The sequence below is a fragment of the Anser anser genome (genome assembly GCF_964211835.1).
Source record: "Anser anser genome assembly, chromosome: 2".
Classification (NCBI taxonomy): Eukaryota; Metazoa; Chordata; class Aves; order Anseriformes; family Anatidae; genus Anser; species Anser anser.
Window position 1 is genome coordinate 65,238,349 of NC_139721.1, and position 17,570 is coordinate 65,255,918.

The window sequence follows — 17,570 nt, forward strand, 5'->3', positions numbered from 1 at the left end:
ATCCAATTTCCATAGAAGATTGACATCATCATCAATGAAAGGGCTTTGTTTTGATTGTTTTTAAAAGGGATGCTAAGCCATGATCACAGCTAGCCCACTCTCCTCTCCATGGAGAGGACAGTGCCACAAGACAGTGCTCTGCTCCCCCCATGCTCTGGATATACTAGCACTTTCCACAAAAGCCAAATCCAGTTGAGGTTTGTTAGTGCACGAGATGGTTTTGGTGATTAGGATGGTATCATACTAGGATTGTGCCTGCATTTGGACACATTTGCTCTTGAAACAAGGAGAGATTTTCTTTAAGAGGGGACACATGTTAAAGTGACAGAGCTGAAATGAAGGCCAGGTCTTTAATTACAGGAGAAAAATATCCATATGTGACATTGGATCAGTTCAATGGAGTTTTCAATTTATATTTCCCTGCCATGTTCACTGTATACAGACCCTTATAAAAAGTGTATGTTTGGAAGTTTCCCTTTTGACTGCCTTTCTGATTCAAACATTTCATTTCTTTTTGCTTTGTGTTAGCAAGTGGAGACAGCTAGAAATGCATCTGTTGCACTGCTCAGGGACCAAACAGCATAGCTATCAAATTAAAACAGAAAGAAATGAAATGATATTTCTCTTTAGCTTCTCCACTATGGCACTAAGGCTTGTTATATACAGGGATGGGGTGGAAAATGGTTGCAGCCTGCCTAGCCAGGAAGCTCTTCCTCATTCTTTTTCCATCACAAACCCTCTCTAAAAGTTTAGAGCGATATTAATCCACAGTATTTATGATCGTACTGCTGGCCATGTGTCTTTGGGAGAAAAGCAAATCCACTCATTTTGCCACTGTTTCTGACTCTTTTTGGTGGTATCAATGAACTCGTTCCTGGTTCCCAAGGAGTGCAGAGGTGGCATGGTTTGCTGCCTCCATGCGCTGCATCCTTATTAGCCTGACACTGCAGATTGTAATTCTGCCTCTCATTGCAGGGTCAGACACAGAACTGCCTGTGCTTATTTTCCCACCGGTGGAAATGCTTACTTTGTTCAACTGTTACAGACTTCTCATTAAAGAGGGCTTTGGAAGCTATTTCAAGGGAATCCAGTTGCATAATCAAGTGAATGGTGTTGTGTTTTTTTTTTTTTTCACCCATTTAAATGTTAGCCATACCATGGACAAAGAATGTTTATTTGGCTATGCACATGGTGGCTGCAGTGGGTGGCAAATTTTGCTTTAACTGTACTTAAAGTTTACTTTCACTTGAAAACTTGGTTCCTGGAATCGAGGGAGAGGAAGATAGCCTGGAGACTAGTCCACAATTAAGAACTTAGGCAACACTCATAGGGAGGAAAAACAAAATAAAAAAAGTAACAAAATCCAAACAAAAGTGCCATTTTCTCCTCAAGTGAAAGTAGATCTTTAACCTTGCTTCACTCTTCATGTTCTGTTTTTTCTTTTTTCTTTTTTCTTTTTTCTTTTTCTTTTTCTTTTTCTTTTTCTTTTTCTTTTTTCTTCCCTTCCCTTCCCTTCCCTTCCCTTCCCTTCCCTTCCCTTCCCTTCCCTTCCCTTCCCTTTCCCTTCCCTTTCCCTTCCCTTTCCCTTCCCTTTCCCTTCCCTTTCCCTTCCCTTTCCCTTCCCTTTCCCTTCCCTTTCCCTTTTCTTCTTTTCTTTTCTCCAACATCAGTGCTTCACCCCCTCCTCCACCCTGCCACATTTTGTCAATGCTTTTCAGGCTGGTGGCAGGCATTTTTTTTCAAGTTGGCCGTACGATATAGATATGTCAGAGCGTATGGTCAAGTAGGTGGGGGTGGGAAGTGGCTTTCAAGAACTGCTCCAGGAGACTGAAAGGAAAGGTGGTGCCACGCACAGAGCATTCACTCATCAGGGTGTTAGGATAGGGTGTATATGCTCAGCTCTACAGAAATGTAATTTATTAGGAATAAATAGATTCAAGTAAAAGCTTGACTTCCAGTGCCATTGCACATAGGAGCACAGTGCGATGCAGATGGGAACTGTGTGCATGATGCTTCAAAGAGGGCAGAGGCATCTGAAAAATATTTTGCTTCCGCTATACAAAAACACTGATGAGATCCATTTGGTAAGTGTGGGGAGTGAAACAACTGCGGCTGCAGTCAAACCTCTTAAGATCTGTGGGAGTGTGTAAACTGTGCCTAAGTGCTCAGAGATCATTTCAATCGATTCTTCAGCCCATTAATGTTGATTTTTAGCAGCTGCTGGGAAGCTAGGGAAGTTCTAAAAGGCTACAGTAAAGCAAGATATTGTACTAGCAAGTAAACTAACCATTCTCAGTGCACCTTATTTTAACAACAGCCTTGAGTAGGATAGGCAAATATGAAGCACCATCAGTAGATAAAGGAGGTATTTCATGCCAAGGCATATGGCTGCACTGCAATAATCCAGTCATAACTGACTTTTTGGATAAGAATTTTCAGTTACTAAAATTGACATAACTAGCCCCAACAGGGTATTTGACTGTCTTTTAAATGCTGATAAAAGCAGAGCTTTAGCTCAAAAAATATCAAGGTGGTTTCTACTATACGAGTTACACAGTGACTAGCTTCTTTGGAGGTTACAAAAATGAGCACATATAGGAAACAGTCTACAGAAGTACCAGCTTTTAGTGGAGTCTGGCAGAAATCTAACATTATTTTTACTCAAAGATCTGCAAGGCTGCTACATGCTTTTGGCACTGTTAAAATGAGCACTGTGTAAATTTTAACAGTGCCGAAAACTAATTCACTGAATTCACCACTGGTGAGATGGGACAACATGCGGGAATGAAGGTGCACAGAAAAATATCTTTAGAGGTTACAGACAATATCCCATTGAATTTATGTGTGTGGCCACAGTGCAGATAAGCTGACTGATGTGATCTTTAGATAAGCAAGCACTGTCAGGCTGGAATACAAATAATATCCTGATTAATATCGCAGCATGCTGTACTGATAATATAGGTACCAAAGTGCCACGTGCAGCTCAGGTACACCAATCTTCCCCAGCAGATCACACACCCAGGGAAAATGAAAAAATCAAAGAAACAGCAAATTTTACATGGCACTATGAATGACCTACCAGGTCCTGCCCAGCAGGAAAGGGAGTAAGAGGCAAAGGAAATTGTTAATTGCCTACTGTCACGTGCTAAGGCTTCACTACAATCATGTAGACAGAATTTTCTATAGGTGCATGGATCAAAGTCTTAGCTATGTGCAAAACAAATGTTTTTCATAATATGATTGAGATGATATAAACTACATCCTGCAAGCAAGTACGAAACAACCTCTGGCATTACTGGGCTTGAAAAGTATGGCTGTGCCTGCACTATGGACATAGCTGTATGGTAAGGAATCACAGTCACATTATTCAAATGTAGCACTAATAGTGAGAAAGAATGAAAAAAAAACTCCGAAACCAAATCTTTTCTTCTCTCTACAAGAACTTTTATACTGATGTGCATGAATGAGTAAGGGTACTCTTGCAGAGCACAAAGTTTGGCAAGAGATAATCTCTTGTTGAAGAGAGAGAATCATAAAACCCTAGTCCCAAAGACTGCTATGCTTCTTTCTGGAGGATCCATTGGGCCTGGGCTGTGCAGCTCTGGTAGCCAAACGGTATCCTTAGGGAAGACACTGACCCATGGCACATGCACAGCTGTGCAAGGGCTGAACGATGCTGTTCTGATTTAGCAGGACTGTATTGATTGCTTTCCAGAAATGTCAGTGGCTGTTCAGATTTGTGCTGACCTGACTCTTAAGACCTTTAGGAAATCTCAGTCTTCTCATCAGTCACTGCTAGCCCAGAGGAACTTCTGTCTTCACCAGAAGTTTTTTATTTTCTTGACCAAACATTTTTTTTTGTAATAATCTGTATCAAGAGAAGACTTGATGATCCTTGTTGGTCCCTTCTAACTCAGATATTCTATGATTCTATGATCTGCGTTTTTCTTAGTATCTCTCTTACGTCAAGGGGACCACATGTAGATGAGCGCATTTATCTGTTCATACTACATTATGTCTCACAAATGGTGCTGGAAAAAGATGCACATCTAATAGCTATGCATTAAAGCACTCTGCTGACCTCATCAAGTCACAAGAGCTTGCTCAGTGAGGGCCCTGTTTTTGTGAAATAATCAAGAGATTTCAACTAATAAGGGCTTTCTTTGTGTGTGCATGTGCATTAAGGTTAGCTCCTGCACAAGTTTGTTTTTTTTTTTTTTTTTTTTTTTCCAGTGAGGACAGAGATAGAACTCCTTGTATTTTCCTGCACCATGTAATACAAGGCAGTTAACTGCTATCTGAAATCAGGTTTGCTGTCACTGATGTAACATGTGACTGAGTCTGGTAATTTATTTAATTTATTCTGTTTAATAAGCTTTTAAGTTGCCCAAGTACCAAACAGGAGTCTGACAGCTATTAGTTCAGATGTTCATAAAGTGGTGCCAATGTAATTAGGCTACCTTAGGGACATGACTTATTCTAGGGACAAATAAGCACGATGCTTCCCTGAGCTTTGGGCCACAGCAAGCCCTGCTGAGCTGTTAGAGGGTATTATGTGAATTTATTATATAGGTTCCTGGAAAGCAAGGCTGATACCATAAGTTCCTATCTTCTCCATGAATCTAACCAGTGCTTTGTGCCATCAATCACGGAATTCTGTGATTCTGTGATCCTCTCCTTGAGGACGCAGCATTGTTTCTAAGGAAATGCTTTTCTATGTCCCACTCAGCTCCAGCTGCTATGGTAACATTGAGCCCTAAAACTGCTTTTATTTTTCTAGCTTAAGACCAAAATGGAGTAAAATGACTATGCACACCATGAACCCCTCTGGCTTTTGTGTAGAAAGACCTGGACTGTTGATAATGGTCATAAAGTGTGTGTGTTCCCATGTACATCCTCATCGCTCCTTTATGTTGGCGGCTGAGCACAACTTGTCCTGTAACTCTCTATAGAAACTTTAGACATCACACTATGGGTATTTCTGTCAAGAGAAAAAAAAAAAACGTTTGTTTTGGGGCACTTTAGGGTCCAGTGGGCCTAATACCCTCTAAATTTGGTGATGATGGTGAGCTATGGGCAGGGAGGCATCGTGGGTGCTTCAGGAGTTGCCACTCACATCTTCTCTTGCTGATGTTCCAGCTGTCCCTTATGTTTTACACAGTAGAAAGTGTGAGCACACAAGCACATGCATACATAAGAGAGCAGGGTGTGCCTTTCTCTACCAGTATATAATGGTATACTACTTACTGTTCTGGAGAGTTGATGTCTTCTATAGGATCTTTGCTTGTTCTGGAAGGGTCTGATGTGCCCCACTGTGCTGGTGGATTTTGATCAAGATGATTTTTCAAAATTGCTTTCTCGCCATCTAGATGGACAACACAGTCAATTTTATTTTACTGTTATCAAGTGATCTTTCTAAAATTCTTTCATTGTAAAAGTTTATACAGGTATACATGGTGCCACAAAATAAACTCTTTCTGCCCATATTGCAATACAAGCTCAGGTTTCCCCATGCGTCTTTGGTACTCGTACATTTTTGGTGATGTGGTCCTTCGTGAGAACTACCAGGAAGAAACAGAAAAGTGAAAAAAAACTCTGTTGTCCTTTTTTTTTGTTTTCTCCCTCCCTGCCTCCCTCTCCCTCTCTCTTAAATATTTTCTTTCATGCCTTTATATGCCTTATCATACACCTTTCCCTAGTCTTGAGCTGTGTAAAAAAATATAGTATCATCATATTGTCTTGAACTCAAACATTACTTTTCTATATGAAAAAAAAAAACCAACAAAACCTGTTTAAATATTTTCCCAGAAAAATTATGATCTCATTGATTTATGAAACCTTGGTACTCTTTATCTCACATAAGCAGTTGAGTGCTATCATTCAACCAACTATCTGCTATGATTTAGCACAGAAATATCATTCATATCAGATGCACTGGCCCACAGGTTGTCTACAGAAAGGGCAGCTAATGATTTCATAAAGCTTTCTTCTGCAGTTCTCTCTTCTGTGTAATGATAACATATTTTCTCTGCAGGTAGCATCACTTAATTCCCACGGGAGACGCAGGAGTCAGGGGCTAGCTGTGCTGAGGTCTGTGGCATGCATCAGTCCCCCTACAAAAAGCAGAATGCAGCCATTTAAAGAAGGCTGTCTTAACTGGAGAATCTTTCTGTCCCTGCCTGCTTTTCCAAAGTTTCCTGCTGTGTTAAGCCAAGCAAAGTCACATGGAAAACATCTGAGTAATGAGGACAGTGCAGAGTTTTCATAAATAATTACAGAGCAGCTCCAAATCCATCACAGGCAGTTGTTTGCTACACACGCAGAAACAGTGACTGCTGCAGGCACTAAGGCAACATGGAGGAGGACTCAAAGGTAGAAGCTGGAAAAGGATCTTGCAGGATTAGAATGCAAAAGTGGGCAGGAGTGAGACAAGCAGGAGAACATCTGAGAGAAATGAAAATAGCCTGAAAAATCCAGCACACATTGAAGGCTTAAGATGCTTTTCTCTACCACTAACAGCTAGGAGCCCCAAAGGACATTCAGGTCCTAGCATGCTAGGAGCATCCATGCTACCAATGAACATGGTAAAGTGCTCCTATACGTATGTCTACCCTCCCATTGTGGCCATAACTGGCCCTAATTTGTAGGATTTGCTTTCCTCTGTGCAGGTCTAACAAGCAACTTGGAAAAGAATTGCTATGGCTCAGAAGAGCAAGAAAGATTCTTCACTTATGTTGCATGGAAGACAAAGGGCTGGGTGAGAAAGGAGGCAACCGGAACACACGAAGCTGCTGCTGTTGAGGCAACACAATGTCAGTAAAAGAAAGCTAAGGGATCCAGCTGTAGGAAGAGAGAGGTGCTTTAAAGGGAGGGGACACAATAGGATTCGGTGATGGCTTAGATGTGAAGCAAGGACAGTAAGGAGTCAAATCTGACAGTGGCTAAGATAAGGAGCAGTGAAACCTATCATCTCAGGGCAGTCTGAAGTTTGCTCTTGTGGCACTTGCTGTCACAAGAGTTCAGTTTTTATTTTCCATATATCACATTTCTATGTATATCGAGCTTGACATTTGCATAAGAGCCGTGTGATGTCTATAAACAGACACATAGAAAAAAACCTCTTTATTTCCATGATTAAAAACAATGTCAATGCTGAGCTGATCTAAGCTGACAATGAAAAATGCTGACTTTATGACACAGACCAAAGTTAAAATTCATTTCATCCTTGTAATTAGGGATAGAAAAGACCTATTATTTAACTGCTCTAGGGCCCCAAATCCTTTGGCAAAGATAAGCAATTTGCAAAACCACTGAAAATACAATTCTACACCAAATGACTGGAATATGCAACTGCCAGACTTTGGGACTGCATGATTTCAGAGAATAATCTGTGTTGTATGCCCTGGAGAGATTTTTTGTGCTTTTAGTTTTGCTCTGGGGAGGGAGGAGAGGAAGGAGGTGGTCCCTGTCAAAAAGGTGGGGGATCTAGTTTAAAGTAGAGCACAAATCATATATTCTGTGCCTACTCATTCCTTAACACCAACTGCCCATATATCACTCTGGGTGTTATTCTTAATAGACCCTCTTCTACCACTCTTGCAGATGACTCTCTCTTAATACACTGCATGTATTTCTGTATACAAGGTGACTGAACATGAGTTTTAATATCCCAGGTTAAAAAAGTGCAGACAGAAGCCACATAGGACTGCCAGAACATCGAGACTTTTTTTCCCCCGTTTCTCTCTCTGTCTCTCTTAAAAAATAGAAAACAGTTGGGTAATTCTTATTTGTTGCCTAGGGCTTTAAACTTTTTGGGAGAGGAGTTTTTAGATTTTTATTCTGCAGCTATGGAAACTAGAATCTTTTCACCTTCCCTTCCCTTCCCTTCCCTTCCCTTTCCCTTTCCCTTTCACGTAAATAATGAAGATCAAGATTCTCACTTAGTCATACACTTTCAAGAGCTGGAGCTTAAAGAAGAAACTCTATCACCATATGCACTTAAACAACTTAAGGATGGAGGAAATTGATTTTGTATAGGTGAACAGCTGAAAGAAAATGAATTAAAGCTAACGGTAAACTTTTCCTGATTTCTCTGAAGTTTAGGACTGGCTTTAGTATTTCCCTATCTTTTCTTCCTCTGTCCATTAAGTATGCCACCTGAAAAAATGTCCTTCATTCTCAGAGTACTGTCTGCCACTGCAGATGCTACTGAATAAGTTGCACTGGAATGGTCTGACTGCCTTCAAAATTGAATTTACATTAGCCAGAAGCAGTTTCTAAGTAATTTTCACCTCCTTAGACCTCAAACAGGAACTCAGAAGTCTGAATAAGTGTTGCCTGAGCACTTTCCATTCAGAAAACCACGGAGAAAAAAAAGACAAATAGATCTCAAGTGCCTCGCACAGCCCTCACTGATTGGTTTATTAGAAAACAAAAGCAGCTACCCGGTTGTCGGTGAGAGCCAGGAGGGGTTAGCTCAGGACCTTTGCCCACCTGCAGCAGAGAAATGACTTCCAATTACAGAGCTCTAAGCTGCAGGAGGACATTCAGTTGCTGCTGCAGAGAGGCTCAGTGAGGAGGTCACTGCTGCCAGCTGCTTGCCTTTCTCTCTGCCAGAGGTGACTCCTTCCTCACACCTCCCATACCTGTAACCACTTCACAACCTGCCTCCCTCAAAATTACCTGGATAGGCTTAAAAGATTCATACATTTTAGCAAACGTTGTTCAGCTGCAGGCAGAAAGTACCACATGACTGCCACTGCTGCCTTTTTTTTTTTTTTTCAGGATTCTAGAAACTGTGTTTTTTCACCTAGGAGTTTGTTGGCACTTGCACACCATAGCTTTATTGAGTATCTTCATCATTACGCTTTAGTGGCAATATTCCTCCAATTTCTTACAACTTGGTGTCAGGACTGCTGTTCACCCTGCATTTTTCAAGTCCGCTCTTGTCTCCTCTTTGTTAGAAAACATATTTTATGCTCCACAAAGAAGTAAATGTGGTTTAATAATGACTTACAAGAGCTGGCAGAGATACTCTAGTCAATTTACTGAAGAGCTCTGAAAACTTTAAACGTAAGGGTAGATCTTAAAAATCTACTGCTATTTTCCACACTTCTGTTGTTGGGACTGTGAAACAAGACTAGTCACTTTCGGCTTTGTATGTGAGCAGGGTGGAAAGAAAATAAAACCAAAAAGCAAATTAAAATGATCACATCAACTGCTGGTTATACGTGAAAAAGTTCTCCTGAACAAAGTTCACAGCACCAGGAAGTCTAAGTCATGCCTTCTCATAGTTACATTTGGAGAGGAAGACTTTTTTTTTTTTTTTTTTTAAAAAAAGAAAGCTAGTAAGATTCTCTTTTGATTTATACTACTGTGAATCAGAAGAAAGTCCCTTTACTACAGATTGATTTCCATGCAAGCAAAAGCAAGAACTGAACCTCTGGCAGATTGGTCTCTCTGCAGAAATAGAAACAAGCTCCAGTTTCAAGATTGGAATACATTTGCTAGGCTTCACAGAAACTAGAATCTCTCTCTCTCAGGATATAATGAACTATATCTTTTCTTTAAACCAACATTCCTTAAAGCCTTGTACACCTGTTTTTGAAAACCTTTCCTTTGAATCTGTGGTTTTAATCTCAAGCTTAATGCTTGAATAAAACCAACTTCATAGAAGTAATGTTTTCCCCTCTGTCGCAGATGAACTCTGTTTTGCTTTGCATTTACTAGCAACATGCCTTTGAAATCTGTTTTTTTTTTTTTTTCTTTTTCTTTTTCTTTGTGCTGCTTTTACATGGGGAAAAACTAACACTAGGAAACATTGGAGTGGGGTGACAACTGACAGAATGTGGGCATATCTCACATGCAAATGAATGCTCCCAGTCCATTTACAGCAATGAGTAAAGACTGTTTTCTGGCTCAAAACAGAAAAGACTTTCCGAGCAAGCTGGGGTGCCTGCAGAGAGAGAACTTGCTAATGTGACTAGGAAAAAGAGATTGCTCATAAGTGGGGACTATTGATTCTGTGGCTGTCGTTCATTATTTTTTTTCTAATACGCTACCTTGAAATGTACAGGCAAAGGTAGCAATAAATGAAGATATTACTGTATGTTTTTTTTTTCAGCTTGGCTTTAGGTGAAACTCTCACTATCTATCAATCATTCATGTAGAAATAATTTCATTAAAAAATGTCAGAAGTCAAATAGAATAAGACTGTAGGATTCTAAGCATAACGAAATTAGCCAATCCAAAAAAAAACCCACAGTGTATTACTGATGCATTTTTCTTGCAGAACCAAGTTCAGTCCTGATATGCATGCTCTTTTCACTTACCTATAGCTGTCAGAGAACAGAATTTGTCCCTTGAAGAACAGAAAGGGAGAAGAGTTCAGGAACTGATGAAAATGGGTAGTAAAAGCTAAAAAGAAACCTTTTTATAGCAGTTTCTTCCATTAGTTTATTGACAATGCCTGCTATAAATGTTGTGGAAAAGTTAATCTTAAAACTGCAGCCTTCTGTTATTGCGTGCATGGGCTCCTCTGGAATTATGGTGGTGGTTGATAGATACCCTGTGCTGCAGCTCCTGCAGGGACAACCCCAGGTGACACAGCCCAGGTTGTGCTGCCTCTGAAGTGGCTCCAGGTATAAATCCAAATAACACCAAGAGTGTTCTAGTCTATGGCAGCTTCTAGGGATGTGTGGTAAAAGCCTCAGTAACTTTTATCTTTGCAGTCACTTGCGTGGTAGAAATAAATTCTGCCTTCACAAGGTCTTCCCTTCTTCTGATGCACTGGTGGCAGGGGTGCAGGGAGCCCATTTGGGAAGCTCTGGTTGGTGTCCGTGCTGGGGTATTTCTTCCCTAGAATTGTGCAGCACAACCTCACTCTTAACATAGCACCACAGCTATAAGCAGGTGTCCTCCTTTTTCCAAACATCAGCCTGGAAAACTCATCCACATCTCCAAGCCTCAATCTTGGCCTTTGCTGAGTGTCACCACCAGTTACAAGAACTGCCCGAGCCAAAAACAGTACTGACCTACAGCCATATCCCTATCTTACACCCAGGCTGTGATGCAGCTCTGCTGCTCAGGCAAGGTGACCAGATCCAGCAAAGAGCAAGCTGGGAGAGAAGCTCATGTTGTGCTGTGCACAGAGCTGAGGTAGCTAGCAGACACCGTGATTCAAAATGATCTGAGGAAGGTATCAAGTGAAGTTAAGGGGATGTCCTGTATGTATATTTTATATCGAACTGGGGAAGCCATCTGAGGTCCCAGAGCCACAGTCCGTGGAGCACATGGAGAACTGCCTGATCAGACAAAGCTAGCTAGCAGTGCAGAAAAAAACCTGTCTTAAAAAAAAAAAAAAAATCTATATATATATATGTATATATAGATATATATAAATTAAACCATAAACTACAAACCACATTTTCCTTATTGCTTTTCTTACATGGCCAATTGCTGTAGATGTCTCAGGGATGATATGGGTTTCTGAACAAAAGATGAGCATCTTGGATAATATCTCTCCTTAAAGGAGACCTACTGAATTAAAATGTGCTATAAAGAAGGAGTCGCCATGCCAGCAAAGAGTGGGCTATGCTAGGAGCTGTTCCTGTTAATAACTAACCATGAACTCCCAAAGCTATGAGGCTTTGCTCAAGATCAGGCAGTTATAGGAGTGCTCAGCTGTGTCTGTCTTTTCTGTCTAAATAGGCTTTAGACACCTAAATTTAATGTTTGGCTCCTAAATCCATGTTTGAGGTAAATGGCAGGGGTGGAGAGGGATGGGAAAAATCAGATAACATCTTTTGGCACTCAGCTATAGGCTGGGTGTTTTGACTCTGAACAATTTTTACAGATCATAAATCTACTGAAGTGTGCTATGACATTAAAGTTTCATTAGGCCTTGTTTGAGATGCATTGCATAAATCCCGTGTTATTATCTGTCCTCTGAAGTGCAGAGCTCTGGAGTTGTGCAAGCGATAGCAACAGGGACGCAGTACATCACGTGCACTACATCATCTATGTGAACTCTTGCAGAACAGCATGATGTTTTGCAAAGAATATTGACACAGGATTCAGCCATGTCCACAAGAGCGGTGGCAAATGATCAGCTACGATTTTTAGCTCCAAGTCAGCTGTTTATTTTAGCATTTCTCTTCACTGTATTACTCCCTCTCTCTCAGCTCACAGTTTTTACAAGGTCCAAGCTAGGCAAAAGCCTTGTCGTTAACTGAAAAGCAACATTGGACTGGCTTTCCCAGTTGCAGGGTGGAGATGATACACATGGCCACTTCTAGGTCATGCTAATAAAATATTTACATCTTCTGAAGCTTGGCTGAAGTACCATCAGAGATGCATAATTTCAAGGTTCTGTATTTTAATTTACAGAAAACAATATGAAATGCATAGCTACAGAAAGCATAGTTATGTCAGTCAGAGTTAGCTTTCCTGTGGCTGTAAGGGCCAGAATTTTTTTAAGTACCATTTAAGTGATGTCTGTTTGTATCTGTACAGAAGCAGCAGTGACTCAGCAGCATGAATTCTCCAAAGCCTTATTATTTTTATTGGAATGACAAATTTAAATTAAGCACATAGGTTGACTGTTGGGATGTGATGCAGTGAGAGAAATACAGATGAGATTCAGACATCAAGCTAAGGGGAGGGAAACAGGGAAAGAGAGAAAACAAGGAGCAGAAGACAGAAATGGAGGGACAAAAAAAGGCTGTCAAGGGTTGTTTAACAAGGTGTCTCAAAGCCTGGAGGTATGAATATCTGATGTCACTTGAGACAGGATCAAGATACTCTGTCATACTCATATTTGGGGCGTTCATCTTCAAGTGTGTGACCAAGCTTTGAGCACCTGATGGAAATTGATATCCAGGTCCTCCTTACTCCCAGGTCAATGCTCTAACCTATTTAATATAAACAAGGCCAGGAAAAAAAACATCCTTCCTTCTCTTCTCTTCCTTGAGCTATAGATGGTTGGTCTATTCAGAAAACTGTGTCCAGAAACTGCAGTATGCAGAAGAATATTTATCCTGTATGTTTAAATAGTACATAATTCAAAGCTTCTCAGTACATTAAGGCTCAGTGCATAAAGATGGTTTTAAATATGTACCCAGCAGCAGAAATGTAGAAGTTAAGGTACCATACTGGGCTAAACTTGGGAATGCAGAGAATCTTGGATGCTGGTGTTTAAAACAGCAGTAAAGCATCGATGTCTTCTGTAGATATAGCCACAAGTAAGTGAAGAAAGGTTGTATTTTCTCCTTGATTTCTTTGCCAGCATCCTACTGCTAATGGAGTGCAACCTGCTGTGGGAAGCATCCAGTCCTAAATTTATACCCAACGTATCTCTTGAGAATCATTTTTGTTTCTCATACCCAAACTCAGATGGCCATTTGGCACAATGTAATGTATCTTTTTCTGCTTGAAATATTATTCATGATTTATCATTTTTCCTGGAGCATCTGACATGAGTGGAACATTCTATGTGTTCCTTTCAAACACTTGGTAAAACTGCTTCATCCCACTCACTGATGTTAGTTCTTGTTGCTGATCTCAGCCCAATAATCACACGCCTCCAGCAGCTATTTACGTTTTCCTTTTCCTCCTTTCCCCCCTTCTGTTTTTTAATTTTAAAAAGGACACTGGGAACGCTATGGAGCTCTTCCTTTTTTTTTTTTTTTGGCCAAAAGTTACACAACCAAGTGTTTACCCAGGCTAAAACAAAGAACCCCATGAGAAAGTAACCTTATCCAACCAAGATTACAATTATTACAATATGCTTCAAAAGCATATATGAACAATTGCTATTATTTTAAAATAATTCTTCAACAATTACATTTTTTACTCTGCCACACACAGCAATAGGAAACCTGAGCCTAGCATTGCAACAAACATGCACCTCTACAACTTCCCAATACATGGCAATTAGTTTTTTTTTAGTTTTTACTTAAGGTAATAATATTCAGCTGTATGAAGTCACTGACCAAAATTCACAAAGTAGATCTATTCTAGAGTCAGAAATGTAAGCTGGGTGTCCTGGCTTCCACTTTATTGCACTATGCAATATTGCTTCCCAAAAGTGAAATTCTTTTGCATATATTTCTTTGGAGAGCTGTGCAAGAAACATTGTAGGAACAACTTAGGAATATTACAGTAGTCATGAAATCCCTTTCTATCCGTTCCTAGGGAAGAATTTTCATATATAAGTGCCTTCAATTCTACATTTAGAGTCCAAATCAGCACTGAAATATTTACATGTTTCTCTTCTATGTGCTTGATACCAGTGTCCAAAAGCAGGATTTAAGTATTCTATTCAGAACAGCACATATGAAACTGGGCTTCCTACTGTTGAAGGCTGGCACAATTAACTCTCACAACTGAAGCATTCTATGACTTCTCTCCCTCCATACAGTACAGAAAACTTGGCTTCTGAACACAAATTAGTTTTTAAAAGTTTCCTACTTTACCATGTCTATTACACACGTAAGGCATACAGTAAAAGAAGAGATATACAGAGAAATAACTACTTAGTGGGTACTGTATAAGCTTATGATGCGACTTGACATGCTTTCCGTAACGTAACCAAAACATGTAAAGCTCTATCTTACCAAGATCTGAGTGCTCTGGAACTAGACCAATAGGACTTGTATTCTGGTGTTCAAAACCTTGGTGGGTTACACTGCTTATAGATTTCACTAACTCTCACCTTTGCTGTCTGTGAAGTTCCGTATACTGAGAATGTCATTAAGATCCTGATAGTGGTTCTGCTTAATGTATGTTGTTTTCTCAGGAGTGTCCTGAAGCTGCATTGTGACCTCTTCTAGGTCTTTGTCCAGCTGCAAAACAGAAAGGGCATGAATTGCTAAAAGTTCAAGGATCATTGCTTCAGGTATCTGCAGTAACTACATAGCTATCTATAATGAGACCAGGAGGCAGGTGGTCATGCAATGGCCACACAGCACCAAATACAGTGTTCTTATGGCACTACTACAATGACACTAAAAATCATGCTACAGATAGCAAATAGCATTCAACTGTGATATAGCATATAGAAGAATAAGCTTCAGTATTTAAGGGTTAAATAATTCCAGATGCACTGCCGAATAAGAAAGAAATGGGCATAAGAATGCCCGGTCTGAAAACCTTTCAACTAATTATTATTTATGCAGACCAATATGCTTCAAGTGTCCTGAAACTACCTTTTTGAACCCACAGGGTCTGGGTATTTAATTTAATTTGTTGAAGCAAAGTCTAAAAATCGTATCAGGGCCCTGTGTGCACTAACACAGCACAACTGCCCTGACCAGCCTTACCTGTGTCATTGTCATGAGCCTTGCAAGGCACAGACTGAGATCTTGTGAGTTAGGAGGCTTCATAGGAAATATACATCAGGATATAGAAACGAAAATAGTGAATAGCCAGCAGAGCCTTTATCAAAAATTGCAAGGCTGTCACACAAAAGGTACCTGGCCAAGCTGAAGAACTACATTTCTTTAAAAAGGCAGGGATAACTTTTGCTTTTGAAGTCATCGGTTGTCTGAGTAAACACCTTTCTGTTACCTAGGCAATTGTCATTACTTAAGATCTAGACAAAGAAGTAATGGTTTAAATAAAATACCCTTCTTCAAGGTATAACAATAGTTCACAATATAGGCAAGAAAATAATAATTTTTATAAGATTATGGATATTTTGTCTCACAAAATGGGCAGTCTTCAGAGTTGATTGGCCATTGTTTGAAGCCTGTCTCCTGAGCAAGGATGGACATAATGGAAAATACCCATGTTATAGCTCGGATAGGATTCATGTATTTTATGTGCTTAGTCCTCCTCAGTACAGACTAAAAAAACTTCATGGCCTTTGTTCTGTAAAAGGTCAGCTTACACAATCATAAAGGTCCTTTCTACTTTACGAAATATGTAATACTGTTTCATAGGCAGATGGAAGACCTGTCTAGCAAATTTTTGAGTGAATTCTCAGAGAGGTCAAGAAATAACAGCAACAGAAGTCTCTGAACTCAACCACAAACAGAAACAAAGACAGCTCTTAACTGCCCTTGGGGTTGCAGGTCTCTGTTACACTTGCATGGAAAAGTTGCCCTTCTACAGCTATTGCTGTATGGTGCTCAGCATGGCCATGTGAAGCAGCAGGGTGATTTGCCTGATACAAAGGAATAGAGGAAGTTTCACTTTAATTTGCTAAGGCACAATCTAAATTCATCACATCTGCTAAGTATTCACTGTATTAATTAGCTATTCATATAAATCATCTGTTTCCTATTATTTCAATATTTTGCTAAGGGCCTACACCAATTTTTTCCTCTAAAAAGTAGTCAACATTTAAGCAGACTTCAGAATTGCATACACAATTGAAAATAAATTGCTTAGGCAGTACGGATAAAATAAACAATACCTCTGTAATTTTCATTCTCAAGCGGTGGTTCTCTGACTGCAATCCTTCTAGCCGAGATGTGCTGGCCTGATTGACGCTGGTGACTGATGTTGATGTTTTTGAGTCTTCTTTCTTTTGGTTTTGAGTAAACTGAAATCTTCTGTTCTGTGTGGCTGCATCTGGATTTGTTCTCAGTGTGATGAGCTGAAAGGTTTAAAAGCTTTAAGAAATCCTGTAGATGGTTTTATTTTTGCAGTTCTTCCTTTTGTATCCCCAAATATTCAAAGGTAAACCAACAGTTCCTTTCTGACTTTCAAGTACAAAATTCTGGAAAGTGAGCTTTGCTTGCCATATGTAGTACTTAAGGCAATTTCTGAATAACTTTACAGAATAGTTTGGATCAAAATGTTTTTGCAAAAGGAACTGTTCCAAAAATTAGGAAAAACCCATTTAAAATATATTAAATTGGATTTTAATTACATTAAAGATATATTTTAATATTTCATCAAACATCTATTTCTCTTTCATCGACATCTTTATACTTTCAAAGGATATATTCTTTCTTCAAGGAAAAAAAAACCAACGCAACCCACCAAGCCCTTCACTCCCCAAACACAATGTCACATGAAATTTCTTCTTTCCTACTGTTACAAGTAACACTCAAGCAGAGAAAGGCATGAAGTAGGAGTATTAACAGAAAGAACCCTTGGGAGGTTGCACTCTGGAGATAACAGAAACTTAATTAGGTTTTAGGGACCCAAAATAAAACAAATCTGTTCAAATATGTTAAGCCACTTAAAAAAAAAAAAAAAAGGTTAAACTTTCTTATATTTGTTTAAATTAAATATGTTTAAGATTTAACACTCAGTGACAATGTGAAAATATCGCCTTGACATGAGGAGAAAAAACTACTAGCTGTTTGGCAAGGGGGAGAGAGATTCTTGGAGTACTCTGGAGAGCACAGAATTTGCGATTACTTGTCAAGCGTCATACATATATATTTGTATACTGACGCAGCTGAAGGAGCTCCCTGTCCTGAGAACATAGTTATGGTATCATAAATCCGAAGCTGTTGAGTCGCTTGAAAAGACAGAAGGGGGGAGTTATTTTGTAAGCACAGTGCCGTCAGACTTTGTGGCATAGCTGTATTTTGTAACTGGTTCACCTTGACCTT

General features: G+C 39.7%; 1 protein-coding gene across 6 annotated transcripts in view; it reads right to left on the bottom strand.

Annotated features, from left to right (window-relative positions):
* GABBR2 (gamma-aminobutyric acid type B receptor subunit 2) overlaps window positions 1-17,570 on the bottom strand; it is a 475,356-nt gene that overhangs the window by 2,971 nt on the left and 454,815 nt on the right. For 5 of the 6 annotated variants that reach the window (XM_083824026.1, XM_083824027.1, XM_083824029.1 and 2 more), the window contains 3 exons: window positions 16,418-16,600; window positions 14,714-14,843; window positions 5,248-5,365 (listed from right to left, as the gene is read on the bottom strand). In XM_083824026.1, the coding sequence (XP_083680152.1) occupies window positions 5,248-5,365; window positions 14,714-14,843; window positions 16,418-16,600 (431 nt within the window). Of the gene's footprint in view, window positions 1-5,247; window positions 5,366-14,713; window positions 14,844-16,417; window positions 16,601-17,570 lie in introns of those variants that run through there. The other variant, XM_083824031.1, reaches the window with a different exon arrangement.